General features: G+C 39.5%; 1 protein-coding gene across 7 annotated transcripts in view; it reads left to right on the top strand.

The window, feature by feature from the left end:
• Nucleotides 1-16,273, top strand: part of CACNB4 (calcium voltage-gated channel auxiliary subunit beta 4) — a 225,439-nt gene that overhangs the window by 194,149 nt on the left and 15,017 nt on the right. For 6 of the 7 annotated variants that reach the window (XM_019737459.3, XM_019737460.3, XM_074336365.2 and 3 more), the window contains 3 exons: nt 1,649-1,758; nt 6,541-6,692; nt 8,394-8,489. In XM_019737459.3, the coding sequence (XP_019593018.1) occupies nt 1,649-1,758; nt 6,541-6,692; nt 8,394-8,489 (358 nt within the window). The remainder of the gene's footprint in view (nt 1-1,648; nt 1,759-6,540; nt 6,693-8,393; nt 8,490-16,273) is intronic. The other variant, XM_019737461.3, reaches the window with a different exon arrangement.

Here is a 16,273-nt window from a genome sequence, read left to right as displayed (position 1 = left end):
TTGGCCTCTACTTAAATTAACTGTGTGGAACTTCCTCTCTGTGTCTCAGTTTCTTCTTGGCAAAATGAAGAAATTTTACTTGACCGGTGTTTCCCAATGTCTTTTAGCAGTTGAACCTCTTTTTTTACAATGAAATCATATATAAAGCCCTGATGTAGAAAACAGAAATGCAGAGATGTTTGCCTGTTACTGAGGGAGGGAAAACCAGAGCCCCAACGACTCAGCCTGCCTTTCGTGTTCTCCGTGGCCTTGGAGGGAGTTCACGAAACTCTTGGTTTCTACAGAAGACAATTTGAAGATGTCTCAAGTAATTTATTAGGGCCTAAACGTTCAAAAATTTTAAAACTTTCTGACCATCTACACCTTACACATACAATGACACAAGCAAGGGGTACTTTGCTTTCAAATAGCAGCAGCATTTTTGCTCAGCCTGGTACTTTAAAGAAGCTATTTCCAACCATTTGTGGAAAAGGAATATTTTTAATTCACTGGAGTCAGGGGAAGTGTCTCCTGAGAGTTCTCATAGTGTTGTCCCAGCACTGGTGTGAGCTGACACGTGACTCAACAATTGTAAGTAACTCCGCCCCTTCCCTACCCCAACCCCCAAAGGAGTTTGAAAATTAGGAGAAAGGGCGCTCTCAATGAGTATAAGGGGGAGGGGCACTAGTCTCCTTATCTCCTTTCTGGAACTCTGCCACACTGTGAAGATAAGAATGGAGAAAGGTGCATGGTGGCAGGAACGGGCTTAGGAAGGCAGTTTTTGCATTCTACAAGTAGACAATAATCTGAAGTTGCACAATCCCAGTTTAAAGATAAAGAATTTTAAAATGCTACGTTCCAGTGATTCTCATTTGATGAATCCTATGCAGATAGTCCCTCTCTGCATTCATTTGCAGTGTCTTTACTTTGTGTTTCCCTTGTGCGATTCCAGGATACGGTCTAACGTACACTCCTGGCATGACGCTCGCATTGCCCTCAGTTATAGTGTCTTCTGTCGGCCCATCTGCATTCAGAGTCATGCAAATATGCTGAAGAATGTTGTGCCTGCAGAGAGAAATCAAAGTTTTCATACTCTCAGACATAAAAAAATTCCTTTTGGCCTGTGGAGAAATGCTTCATGTATCATGAATGAACTGTTGAGCACCAGGAATGCAACACAGCTACCAACTGGTTGATTGTCTTTGATGATCAAAATGAAGAGGATTTCCCCTTTCAAGGAGCCCCGTTTATATGCCGGGGCAAAGCATTTGTAGTTCCTGAAGGTCTTGTTCAATTGCAACTCAACTGTGAATTGGAGGGAAATTGTATTGCTGCTTCCTAGAAAGAGCATGGTTTATTCATAGGTTTTGAGTCCTGCCTGGTATGGTATGCATTAAAGAGAGTTCAGCAAAGCAGACAATAGTGGAGGAAGAGCTGCATTTTTATAGTAAACAGTTTTTGTTAAATAGCCCAAACCTTCCCCCATTTCTGCTCTGCTTGTGTTTTACTACTAGCCAAAGCCCTGTTTAAAATGCTGGTGGCCAATGTTTATTTTACGGGGGTTGCACTGTAGTATGCAAAGTGGTTATTAAGTAGTATGGTGATGAATCACTTGGAGAGCCCCATAACGTTTTTACTGGCTTGTTTTGTTCTGTGTTCCTATTCATAGGATATCAATAACGAGAGTGACAGCTGACATTTCTCTTGCTAAGAGGTCTGTCCTAAATAATCCCAGCAAGAGAGCAATAATTGAACGTTCGAACACTCGGTCCAGCTTAGGTAAGGTTTTCAAATGTCATACTTCTCCATGCTGTGCTTTCTGACTGCCATGACATGTTGCTTTTGGGAATGGCTTTTCCAATTTGCTCCCCATTCTGAATGGGGAAGAGCTGATTAACTAAAGAGAATGCTGTCCACGGGAAAGAAGGGAGCAGAGTCCTGCAGCAGCCAGAGCCTCCGCTCTTAGCTCTAGTCAATTAGCTAATTAGTAGTCTGGTGGGGAGAACCCTCAGGGGGCTCTCCTAGTCTGTTACTGCCTGACCGCGGGAAGCCACTCATCTCCACTTTGTCCAAGGTTCTCAGTGCAGCTAATGTTATGTGTCATACCTGAGTCACCACTGACAGGACAGGAAATGACATGTCAGCCTTCTCAGGTCTTTAGAAGAAAGCTGGATCACCGTGTTCTTAGTGTTGCTTCTGATGCTAGCTGGTAGCACCCAGAATGGTCACATCTTTAAATGCACACAGTAAGCACCATTAATAACATGAAGGGAGTTTAAACATCAGCAGATACCTTTCCTGGAACAACGGTTAGAAAGCATCCTGAAATTCACCATGATGGAGACACAACAAATGCCATTATGTGGTTAGCTCCATCAAGCCGTATATGAACAGGGCTGTGGAAGGTGAAATCACCACCCACAGAAGTAAGTCCGTGCTGCTGGTGAATCACAACATTCATCTCAAAAGCCTGTTTGTGGTTTCCATTGCGTGCCAAGAGTGGTGTGGTCCACTTATAACTTTCTAGGAGTCTCTTTTGCATTCATAGCTGAAAGCAACTTGTTTTACTGTCCTTTTCCTCATGGGCAGGGTAGGAACGATAGGGGTCTTCGGTGCCCCTACATTTTTTAAACTACTGAAATGAGCTCTATAGATGATTGGAAACTTAAAAACAAAAATTCAAGACAAATTGCTTGCCCCATCAAAAATTCACTGAAGGCTGTGCCTTGACCCCGAGCCAAGAACTGTGCAGGTTGGCAAGAGGCTACAAAGTATAATCTCTGTATTCCTGGCATGGGATTGGCACGTGCCAGGAATGTTTGTTGGATGGCTGCTTTGTGAAAGAATGCTAAACATACCAAATGGGATAGTTGTCAGCGCTTGTGAGGACAAGATCCCAGACATCAGTGGGTTTTGGTTTTTAGTCCTGTATTTAGAGCTTTTCACATACAGAGCAAAACAGTCTGAAAGGCACAGGGTTTTGACCTTGAGGAGATGAAAATGGCAGAGTTGATGATGGTGAATCAGGTTAGCAACTGTCGAAAGTATCATGGATGAGAAGCATGCCACATTAGATGGAAGATTTCCCAAACCAGCCCCTGTTCTCTGTTCTCTTGTCTTCCATTCTCTTCTCACTCCGCACAGTGACTTTGACTTTTAAGCACTCCTTCCTCTGATGTATAATGAGAAGCTGAAGGACACTTAAAAGCATGAGCTAGGTTGCCTGACTCTAACCATATGCACCAGCCAAGGGTTTCATGAATCGTCTTTGAAGTCATTTGGGTGGTCTAGTCAGCTATTGTCAGAGTCAGTGAGTGTGTGGGGTAGAGTTAGTGTAAATGCTGAGAAAGAAAAAGGCTGGATGTCAGTTCACTGGTTTGGCCCTTTACTCTGTAAATTCATATACCACAACCACTGGAGTTAATTTAATGGTAATATCTTATAATAACCCCTCCGTGAGCCACTTATGTCTGTTTGCCTGCTTGTTCATGGTGCCCATTTGTAGATTCCTTCATCCAATGTTTAGTGAACTCTCATTCTGTGCCGTGCATTATGCCAGATTTAAGAAGTGCAAAAATGACTAAGACAAAGTATCTTACCCATGAACAAACAGAAAGAGGAAAGAGACGGTTAAAATACTGTTTGATGATAGAATCATGAGCAAAGAGCCAGGGGTATTTAAAAAAAAAAAAAGGATAGAGAGTAAGAGGGCCTGAGAAGATGTCACAGAGGTTATATTTGAGCTGGTTCTTCAAGGCTGACAAGAATGGACATCAGCATAAAAAAAAAAAAAACAAAACACAACGTGTGGATGAGAAACAACTAATTTTGTACAGAGCATGCATAGAAAAAGGGAGTGGGTGGCATGGTTTGAGAGCAACAGAAGAAACTGAAAAAGCAGATTGAGACCAGTACGTTAGGGCCGTGCTAAAGAGATCTCCAAAATAGATTCCATGAAATGTTAACTTTTTTTTTGAAATGTTACTTTTAAAAGATAGGGAATAGTTGCTACATCCAAGATGTTTTCCGTGGTCAAAAAAATTTGAAATTATGAATTAAACAATTGGCATTTTTCTTCAGTGCAAGACTTCTTAGAGCCATTAAGATACAAAGGGTAATGCATGTTTGAAATCCCAAGATAAACTATTATGGTATGCAGCATTTCCCCTTGCAGAAAACCCTCTTCTTTCCCCCATAGGATAGCTTAAGGGATTAGTGTCCCAGGGTACTCTGGGAAATGTCGCTAGGAGCCCTAGGGAGCTTTTGAAGTCGTTCAAGCATTTGGATAGGAGAAAGATCACAGGTGATAGAAATGCTGGAGAGAGGCGGGTCCAGATCAGTCATAGTCAGGTTACAGAAGTGTTCATTGGGATCTCTCCAGCATCCTAGTCCATACTTCTCAGAGCTTCATTTGTCTGGAAAAAGCTCATGACGAAACTTCCATTGGAACCCTTCTGAGACTCAGCCAAGGTAGTCAAGACTGTCAGATTTGATTAAAGTTTTTTTTTTAAGAAAATGAGCTATGTTGGTAACTATACCTTTCTCTTCTTCACACATATAACTTATGTATTGCATTCTATCTACATATTATCCAAATATTGGTCCCACTCCATTATATTCGTGTGGCCCCCTGCAGCCTCCTGGTTTGCTCTGCCCAAGCACCTCTCTGCGCATGCCAGAGTGCCCATGGACCATGGTTAAGCAGTAGGTGTGCTTGCCCTCAGGGCTTGTCAGAAACCACACTCCCTCAATGCTGGTGCAGAGTAAATAAGGCCGTTATTTCTGAGTTATTTGCACAGAGACTTACAGGTTCTCTGTACAAGAGCAGTCCAGTTTGCATTACTGCCTTTTTCCTACTTCAGAAAACATTGTATTCAGATGTGAAGCTTTAAACAATATAGACTTGTTCTAGTATAGTCCTGGCCAGAAGTTACATTAAACCAGTGGCAGTTTAATGAAAACAACAAATGGAGAGCATACCCCAACCACCTGAGGCTGAAATTTACTGCAATAAAAATCGACTTTATTTTTCAAACTTCTCTCATAAGAAAAATCTCTTTCTGTAAAACTGTTTCTGACATGTGAGAAAAGGGACAGGTATGGTATTATTACTAACAAATCTAGAATGTGATTTCAGAAGAATTTTGCAAATAAGCCCAATTGTCTAAATTCTTTACACTGATATCTTGGAAGCCAGTCACCTTTCAAAGCAACATGAAATATTTCAGACCATTGGATTAGGTAATATGAAAAATGATAGCTATGTTGACTCGTTAAATTAATACTTCTAGTACAGATCATACATTAAACGTCAATGATGTTGTGGGAAATAAGAATTTTATGCTATTATCCAAAGCCCAAGAAAGTAGAGTTGCCTGATAGTCTTGAACACTCAAGATCCCACACACCCTGTCAATCTGTTTGGTTATGGAAGGGAGAGCTTTTCAGTGGGTGACATGAACTCGAATTTATGCTGGACAAGCAAAATAAATAATGGATTCTGGTATAAGCCCCGTTCAATGAGGATATTTAGAGCAACGTCACCTTTTCCTGGGCCATCTTTGAAGTAATTTAAATTAGGTAGCTGTGTCTACTCTGTGTAATTTGGACATGATTACAACGTTGCTAAGTCACACCTATAGCCAAAAAATAAAAATAAGTAAAAAGCAAAACAAGATCATCTCTTTGAAAATTAAATAGCCTAATTCAGACTTTGGACATGACCCAATCAATCACATGACTTATAAAATAGATATTAAAAAGTTCTCAGAAGGCCACATTATGATTTTCTAGATAATCTGTTTTGCTTTTAGAAATAGCTGGATTGCTTTAGATATTGACAATAACGAGAGTTTTCATTTGACCAGATTCACGCATAGATTCGGGTAAGTTGGCTATTACAGCCAGCCAAATAGATTTGCATCTGGATACATTTCAATATTTTAATCTAATTGGTCTTAGTGTTTTAAATAATACTAAAGGTAGTTATGTCTTAGACCACTGGCCCTAATGCTTGAATTAAGACTTAGCAAAGTGCTAGTTATGAGAGTAGACTCAGAATGTTTGACCTGGGGTACAAAAGTGTGCACATCAGGAAAATTGTAGGACTTTTAAAAAACATATCCATAAAATATTAATACTTAAGTAGATGGCTGATAGAAATATTTAAGGGTAATTTGTTTTCCATGTGAGGTTGTTCTGCATATGTATTTCAGTTGTTTTCTAAATGTGGTTTCAAGTTCTACAGTTAAAATAAAAGTTCTTTAGACAAAGCAACAATTAAAAATAACATAGCTATATAAAGAGCTAAAGACTCGGCTGAGTGTAAGAAACAAATCAAAAGGGCCATCTTAATTTCTTTTCATCAACTGTTTGGCTTTATGAAAAACTCAACCCATCTCTCCTTAGAAAAGATCTTAAGTTAGATAGGAATATGTAAATTCAAAATGTTCTGTTTTTTAGTGTAGACAAACATATCTGAAAGGGGTACTATCCTTTAAAAATATAAGAACCACTTAATAAAAATAACCATGACCTGTTATTTATGATATCTCCTTTTAGCGGAAGTACAAAGTGAAATTGAACGAATCTTTGAGTTGGCAAGATCTTTGCAACTGGTGGTTCTTGATGCAGACACCATCAATCACCCAGCACAACTTATAAAGACTTCTTTAGCACCAATTATTGTTCATGTAAAAGTCTCATCTCCAAAGGTAAGTTAGCTCATTTCTATCTTAAGGATCAGAAGCTCATTTTTTTTTTTTTTTTTGTTCTGTGATTTTTTTGTTAGTGGGCAAGGAGACTGTCTTGTTGAGACCTTTTTTAATTAGCACAGATTTTAATTCCCACAGTTTGTACAGGGTCTAGAAATTCTGAGATAGCAAATAAAAAAATAGCACATTCCTTCAAAAATCTCACGTCTGTTGTGGTTCCCTAACCAGGCAGTTATGCAAGAGCATAATAGAAGCAGAAAATTAAGAAAGGTAAGGAAAAGTGAACTCTGGCTTTTCAGATACTAGCTTTTACCTTGGTATGTTTCTTGGGTAATAATGATTCTTGTGTCACCAGTTGAGAGAGAATATAGTTCAAGAAAAAAGGTATCTATATTTATCATATATAAAGTCAGACATCACCGTATAAAGTCTCTTATGGAAACATTATAGACCCTTACGTTTGTGCTTAGGTTGGGTTCTTCAAGGAACATAGTTATTCTGTGATTAAGCCCAATGGGATATAGTCCATGTATCTTCATGCCACCAGGGAAGAAAAAAGTAAAAAGTGCGACAGTTTCAAATTGGTCACTTTTGATTTGGGTGTTCTTTCATTTTTAAAAAGTGATGATGTTCTAGAAAATGAATACGAAATGGATTGCCTTGGGAGGTACCACCCTAATAATCAGTTTCTTGTCAGTGCCTCCACGACTGTATTTTAGTACTTAAATGCCAACTCAGCGTCCAACCAGAACAGTAATGTCTCTTCGCACCAGTGGAAAGTGCCTACAGAAGCTGTGGCCGTCCTCTACCCTTCTGACGCCCTCAGCCTTCCCTCTCTGGCTCTGGTTCTGTGCAGGATGAGCTTGACCAAACCAGGACGTTTGGGGAATCATTAGAATGGACTAAAATTGTCTTGACTACCTGGAGGTCTCTTTGACCCAGAACTGAAGGGGATTCAAGCACCCTTCACTGCAGTGGAATAGATTTCAACCCTTCTCACCCCCTGCCCCAGTCACCATGGGGCTCACAAATGTAGGAACTAGAGCCCTTGTGGACATATGTGCCAAGGTATCATAGAACCTCATACACTAGTACTATTTTGGGGGCAGGGACCTGTTTCAGCCAAAAAAAAAAAAAAAAAAATTAAGGAAGAGGAGAATATATAGCAAAATGCAGTTACAGCAGTTCCCAAAAGACAGATATATCACTGGTTTGTATGTGACAATATACCAGTGCAAATGTTTTGCTTAGATTTCTATCATGAAATTATCTCATTAATGTAAAAGTAAACTGGAATGCCTCGATAAGTATCAGCGACAAAAAGGACCAAATATATAAATGACTCTGATATTTATCTGACATTGAGATAGTGAACTACAATATTACTCAACTGAATTTGGACATAAATGACCTAGTACAGAGCTGTTCTTCCACTTTCGCAATTTGAAATCTCTGGGTAAAATCTAGGGCAGGAACTCAAGATCCCACCGAGACCTCACATGGCACGAGAATCGGATGAACACATCAAATCCACTATAACTGAAAGCCAGTGTAAGACGATGATGTCCTTGCAGAGTTTATATATATATTATATTTCCTCTCTATTAATATGCAGTGCTACACAGACTATAAAAAAGGGCCTTGGTTTATCTGGTTTCCTATTATTGACAGTGTTATCAGATTCATGTCTTCTTCTATCAGGTTTTACAGCGGTTGATTAAATCTAGAGGAAAGTCCCAAAGTAAACACTTAAATGTGCAACTGGTGGCAGCTGATAAACTGGCACAGTGTCCCCCAGTAAGTACAATCATTTTTTTTTTTGTCCTCATCATTCTCGACTAGTTAGGAGAGGGTGGTAACTTTTATTTCATATTAGCACTGTCGTTTTTATTCTAGAATGATGGTGATATTGGTATGTTGTCATAAACTTAAAGAATCTCTTGGGACACACTGAAGCTGTGTGTGGGCTACACGCAGGCCTCCAGACCTGGGTGGGGTCTGCTACGTCATAAGTCAGGAACTTAATGTCTGGTGCCCAGTGTCCTTACTGCTGCCTTGATAACCTCGCAAACACTCAACAAGCTACTTAATTCAGTCATGTGGACACTTTGATGAAAAGAAAAGAAAAAGGAAACATACTGGTTTGACATCCCTCAACTTTTAGGCAGAAAAGATTATGCCATTGAAGGTTGAGAATTTGTTGGAACTAGAACAGCCCTGTGGTTATAGCAGATGAAGAGGTCAGGGTTAAGTACGGTGAAAAGCCATGGTATAGCAACTTGTTTCCTCATGCCATTGCCAGAAAACAGCTGCTGAGTTGGAAGCCAGGCAGATGGTGGGAGGTGAGCCGGTGGGGCAAGGTAAGTGCTATCACGTGGGTCACCAACGGCTGATCAGTGTACACCTGGGCAGCTAACTTACTAATTCTGTGCCTGTGTTTCTCTAAAGAAAACTGATTTGATTCACTACATTTTTTCATGTATTTGCATAAGGAGCATTTATGCTCTGTGGAAACATAAAATCCAATTCAGATGTTTAGAGAGGCAACACAGCATAGCTGTTAAAAGTATAGACTCTGGAGCCAGACTGCCTGGGTTTGAATCCACACTAATCCACACTACAGATTACGTCCCTAGTTATGGAATCTTGAGCAAGTGCCTACTTCATGGTGTTGGTGTAAAGACTCATTGAATGAATATATGGTAAAGCTCTTAGAACAGTGTCTGGCACAAAATAAGCGTCATGTAAGTGTTTCTGTTATAATTCCTGGAGATAGTTTGCACTGTGCTATGCCTAACCTATCAGGTTCTGTAAGGATCGGTGCCTCCCTGGTTTACTATTATATCTCAAATTATTTTTTAAAATATTTTTATTAAAATATAGCTAGCATACAGTATCATGTTAGTTTCAGGTGTACACTATAGTTAGTCAACATTTATATAACTGAAGAAGTGATCACCAAGGTAAGTCCAGCAACCATCTGACACTGTACCATGCAATCACAATATTATTGACTATATTCCTTATGCTTTTATATTCCCATGACTTATTTGTTTCACACCTGGAAATTTAAACTTCTTATTCCCCTTCACCTTTTTCTCCTTTTTAAAAATTTTTCAATTACAGTTGACATTCAATATTATATTAGTTTCAGATGTATAGCATAGTGGTTAGACATTTATATAATTTAAGAAGTGATCCCTCCTTTTAGTCTAGAACCCACCTGGCACTATACATACTTATTACCATGTTAGTGACTATATTCCCTATGCTTTACTTTACATCTCCATGACTATTTCATAACTACCAATTTGTACTTCTTAATCCCTTCACCTTTTTCTCCCTGTTCCCCAAACCACCTCCCATCTGGCAACCATCAGCGTGTTCCCTGTATCTATGAGTCTTTTTCTGTTTTGCTTGTTCATTTATGTTGTTCTTTAAATTCCACATATAAGTGAAATCATATGGTATTTGTTCTTGTCTGTATGACTCATTTCATTTACCATAATACCTTCCCGGTCCGTCCATGTTGTTGCAAACAGTAAGATTTCATTCCTTTTTATGGCTGAGTAATACTCCATTGTATAGATGTACCACCTCTTTTTCCAATCGTCTATTGATGGGCACTTAGGTTACTTCCATATCTTGGCTATTGTAAATAATGATGTAATGAATGTAGAAGTGCATATCTTTTCAAATTAGTGTTTTGGATTCCTTTGGATAAATACCCAGAGGTGGAATTGCTGGGTCATAAGGTAGTTCTATTTGTAATTTTTTGAGGAACCTCCATACTTTTTTTCTTAGTGGCTGCACTAATGTGTAATCCCACCAACAGTGCACAAGGGTTCCCTTTTCTCCACATCCTCATCAACACTTGTTTTTTGAATTATTGATGATGGCCATTCTGAAATGTGTGAGGTAATATCTCATTTTGGTTTTAATTTGCATTTTTCAGATGATTAGTGATTTGGGGCATCTTTTCATGTCTATTGGGCATCTGTATGTCCTTTTGGAGAAATATCTATTCAGTTCCTCTGCCTATTTTACAATTGTATTGTTAGTTTTTTTGGTGTAAAGTTGTGTGAGTTCTTTATAAATTTTGGATATTAACCCTTTGTTGGATATCTCACTGGTGCAAATCTTCTCCCATTCAGTAGGTTGTCCTTTCGTTGATGGTTTCCTTTGCTGTGCAAAAATTATTAGTTTAATGTAGTCCCATTTGTTTATATTTTCTTTTGTTTCACTTGCCCAAGGCAACGTATCAGAAAAATATACTACTAAGAGCAGTCTCAGACAGTTTATTGCCTATATTTTCATCTAGGAGTTTTATGGTTTCAAATCTTACAGTTAAGTCATTAGTCCGTTTTGAGTTTATTCTTGTATATGGTATAAGAAGGTGGTCTAGTTTCATTTTTTGTATGTATCTGTCCAGTTTTCCCAACACCATTTATTGAATAGACTGTTTTTACTCTACTGTATGTTCGTTGTAATAGATTAAATGACCATACATGCATGGGTTTATTTCTGGGCCCTCTATTCTGTTCCAGTGATCTATGTGTTTGTTTTTATGCCAACACTATGCTGTTTTGATTACCACAGCCTTGCAGTATTGTTTGATATCAGGTAGTGTGATACCTCCAACTTTGTTCTTCTTTCTCAAGGTTGCTGTGACTATTCAGGGTCTTTTATGGTTCCATATACATTTTAGGAATATGTGTTTAGGTCCTGTGAAAAATGCCATTGGTATTTTGATAAGGATTATATTGAATAATCTATAGATACTTTGGATAGTATGGACATTTTAATGATGTTAATTCTTTCTATCCATGAGCATGGTATATGCTTCCATTTATTTGTATCTTCTTCAATTTCTTTCTTCAATGTCTTTTAATTTTCCAAGTACAAGTCTTTTACCTCTTTGGTTAAATTTATTCATAGGTGGGGTTTTTTGTGCAATTGTAAATGGGATTGTTTTCTTAATTTCTCTTTCTGATAATCCATTATTGGTGTATAAAAATGCAACTGATTTATGAATATTAATTTTGTATTCTGCTACTTTATTGAATTCATTTATCAATTCTATTGGTTTTTCAGTGGATTCTTTAGAGTTCTCTCTATATAGTATCACGTCATTTGCAAATAATGGCAGTTTTACTTCCTCCTTTCTAATTTGGATGCTTTTAGAGAGCCTCATGCTGGGCAGTAATGTCCAGGCTCCAGTCCCCAAACTGTGCTCAGCCACTGGCTGGAAGCAGCCTGAGAGAGCATGACTTGGTTTGAATGCTGTGAAGGATCCAGAAGGTGCAGCAGCTCAAGGCTGTCTGCTGCCTGCACTCACCACAGCAGGTTCTCACTCAAATGGAAATCAGAGCATGCACCTCTATGAGCACCCTAGTAGATAACATTATTCTTACTTTTCTAGAGGAGAAAGCTAAGTTCTTGCTTAAGAAACTTGTTGGAGGTAGGAATTAGGAAATGAACCCCAAGATTCAACCCTAGATCTGTCTGACTGACAAACCTCTGTGCACTATGCCACCCTACCTCTCCACATAGCTTTGTAGTGTGGATAAATCTATGGTCCCCAACTTGGGCATGCAGGATGTAGCTCATTTTCTACTGTGACCCCAACCCACTGGCAGGCAGGATATTTAGCCATGCCCACAGCTACCTTTACCCTAATCTGGGGCAGAACAAGGACCCTGAGTCCTAAGGGTGGGGTTGGTGAGGAAGCTGAGAGAGTGATGGGGAGAGTCCCAACTTAGAAAATCGTTCACCAAGTCCATGTAACCCTTAGGAATGGATGCCCTAAAAATAAAATAAAATAAAATAAAAGGAATGGATGCCCTGCTACACCTGACTGCATCTGAAACAGAGGTGCTTTGGTCAGGCAGGGGGACACATAGACCCTCCTCTCTGGGACTTTGGCCAGGGAGCGCCCTGTCTTCTCTGCCTGAGGAAGAGGAGGTGTCTCCCTCTTTTCCCCTATTGTTGCTATTAAAGGAATTTGTTCTCTGCTTTGGTTATAGTAAAAGTATTCCCACCATCTTTTGTTTCCAGAAGCAGTTAGCAAAATCTCTCCAACCAATTTAGGCTTTTGGGAAACAAAACGCAGGAGGGGAAATGGAGAGCTGGCAATTTCCTGCCACAAACTCCCTGTGTGACAAGGGAGCACAGACCCTGTCACCTGCTTGAGTGGTAGACAAGAACAGGGGAAAATACAAAAGGAAAAACACGGATTACTGTCTCAAAACTTGTTTGCCGTGTCTGTCTTCACAAATGTCGAAAGGTTTACACTGTGAGGGCAGACTGGTTCTGTGAGGTCCCAGAGGTGGCACTAAGATGAGTGGGAGTTTCGAGGAGTAGGTCTGAGTGGACGTAAAAGCAATTAGTATGGCTAATTTCATTTGACAGAGTGATCAGATTGACCCACTGGGAGGAAGGCATTTCACAAATCTTCCCAAATGCAAATGTCACAAAGAATGAAATGACTTTCTAAGTAGGGAGCTCTTTGTCTCTAACTGCATTCAACCGTAGGCGGGGGTGTGGGTGGAGCAGGCTCTATGAACAGATGTGAGAGATATTGTGAAAGGAATCTCCTCTGGTGAAGGCTATAGATATGGCATGCTATGTAAGATACGGATATGGTATGTAAGATTCCTTCTCCTCTCTAAGGCTCTGATGCTATCTAGATTTCAGAAGTAAGCAACATACAGATACTGAATCCATGAGAGCTGTGGAGCCCAGGAAAGAGGAGAGTATGAAAATAAGATACATCAAGTCAGATGAAATCCTCATCATTTCAAAACATCATTAATATCAGATACTCCTGCAGGTCAACATGTGGGCATGTCTGAGGACATGGTATCCATGTGGTTAAACCAGACAAGTTCCAAATATTTAGTCATCTCAATTCCATGTGGCTCACCTACAGTCACCTCTCTCAGCAAGAATTAAAATACATTCAGCGAACATTATGTAAACATTAAGCCTGGTACCTTGCTAGGTGAGACAGATACAAAGACATGTTCCTGCCTTGAAGGAGTGTAGAGTCTAATAAGATTACATTTTGCTAAGTTAACTCTTAGCAAACAATTTGGTAGGTCATAAATATGCTTACAGATACTACTTCATAAATCTCATAGATTAAAAGAGTGGTTTAGGTCAGGGTTTCCTCCACCTCAGCATTATTGACATTTTAAGCTGGATAATTCTTTGTTGCGGTGGTTGCAGTCCTGTACATTGTAGGATGTTCAGCAACATCCCTGGCTATTAGCAACCCCCAAAGTGACAACCAAAAACATCTCCAGACATTGCCAAATGTCACCTGGGGGGGTGGGGGTGGGGAATCACTCCTGGTTAAGAACCACTGGGTTAGATTAATATGTTCACAAGTTTTGGGGAATAATGTTATAAGAAGTCCCAGTAATTCCTTGAGATACATGTTAGGTGAATTGAACTTGTTTCTTGTTAGTTTGATCTTTTTATGAGAATGAGTTTGTTAACATTTATTCTTAATAATTACTAGAGAAAATATTTGTGCCTTTTTAAAATTGAGGTATTTTATTGCTGAGAGGGTTGATAATTGAGTATTTGTGCATATAATGCAACTTGTTACATCTGAAATGCTGGAACCAGGAAAAGATATGTGTGCATTAAATGCAGATGATACTGTAAGCTGCTTAGGACTTGTCTGTACATCAGGGATTTCAAACAGCCTCATGCACTGGGGAGACAGCCTGGTCCTAGCATTATCTCTCAGCAGGATAAATAATTCCTTGTTTTATATAGTTGGTCAGATAACCTGGAGTTTTAAACAAGCAGTCTGGGTAAGAAAGGTTACCTTGTAATTAATATTTTCCAAACACTGTTTGCATTATTAAACATGTTCATTTGATTTTGTGTGAATAGTATTTGTAATGCTAAGAAGGAATCGTACACTCTATTTTGGCATGCATGAAGAAATCTCTGGATTATAAAACCTTGTAGTAATCTAAAAATGTGTCTGCATTTGTCCCTGCTTTATTTCAAGACCGTAATTATAATTGTCATTCCAAAGATTGATGATCACTGTGTCATTTTAGTTCTCCGAGAAGCTTCTCAACTTGCTTAATTGGCCACTGAATCTCCAATCTGAAAAGTCAGCAAATTATTCCGGCAGAGTCTCACATAGCTATGAAATTAAAGGCAGCATTCTTTGGGAAGGGAAGTCTCAAAGAGAGCTGAGAAAAGTGGACTCTCTGTAACCAGAAAAGTGAATCCTAGGCTCCAGGACTGTGGAAGCAAAAAGGTGACAGGAGCACCTGGTGTGGTATTTCCTGGAGTGCGTTCCTCCTAATGTGGGTCCCCTACGATGTCCACAGATGTGACGGGGAAAAAGCTCTGATACCAACAATGTTTGAGAAAACACACAAACAAGGGTAGACTGCTTTCTTGACTGCAGAAGCCTTACTACTGAGCATTTTATATCTCCATTTGGACAGATAGTATGCAGTGCTTCCCCTACATTTTGATTATAGAACCATTTCTCCACCGAGCATCCTGTGGGTGTATGGGATACCGCTAGGCAAAGACGGATCCAGTCCAACTTCCTCATTTTATGGAGGAGGAAACTGATACCAAAAGAGGTGAACCGGCTTTCCAGAAGTCATTTACCTTGGCCCAAGTCAGTGTAAAAACTCTGTCCTCTTTTAGCAAGACTTTACATAGTGAATAGCAACAGGCTAGTTATATATTTTCCTAGAGAGAGAATCATGGGTTTTGTGGGAAAGGGGATAATTTCCTCTTTTTTCCCTTCTAAGTTTTTCTGCCTGGTCTAATAATCAAATTAACATGAGACAGATTAGCAGGAGAAAATACCCAAATTTGATTATGTATGTACATTACAGGTATACTGTAAAAATATCGGACCCAGGGACAAATCTGGCAGTTAAAGCTTCTATGCCATTTTAAGCTTAGGAGAAAGAAGGGTTGTGGTTTGGAGCTTCCAAGGGCAGGAGGACAATTCACATGGATGGAAAAGCAAGTGTTTGGTTATACAGATGTTTGCTGGACCATCTTTAACCATGGGACACAGAGAGGACTCTGATCAAATGGCCTTGTAGGCTCCCGCCGTCTATCACACTCTAGTTCACACTAAACTATAGTTGTCTGTGATGACAGCTCCCTTCCTGAAGCAGGTCCTCTATCTGAATTCTTTTACACAGCTAGGGGGAAGGTCAGACGTTGTTCCTGAGACTTTTGTTTCTTAAAACTAAAGAGCTTAAAATAATATCCCAAGAAGGCCTGTTTTGGGGTGGCAAACTCTGCTTCCTCTCAGTTTCATGGAGCAGGCTTCTTCTAAAAGAGGGTGACAAGCTTTTTTCAGTAAAGGGCCAGATAGTAAATATTTTCAGCTCTGTGGACCATTTGGTCTTCTTCACAAAACTATGCACCTGTGCCTTCGTAGCAGGAAAGCAGAATAGACAGTAAGTAAATGAATGGGAATGATCCAGTCAAACTTGGTTTCAGGAGCAGAAGGCAGGCTCCATATAGCTAGCCCACCAATGTTGCCACCCTTGTTCTGGGACAAGGTTCTAATTATG

This window comes from Rhinolophus sinicus, chromosome 17 (assembly GCF_057876585.1).
Source record: "Rhinolophus sinicus isolate RSI-liver-muscle chromosome 17, RSI-T2T, whole genome shotgun sequence".
Lineage (NCBI taxonomy): Eukaryota > Metazoa > Chordata > Mammalia > Chiroptera > Rhinolophidae > Rhinolophus > Rhinolophus sinicus.
The sequence above is the reverse complement of the archived record's forward strand: the minus strand, read 5'-3'. Positions and strand labels throughout refer to the sequence as shown.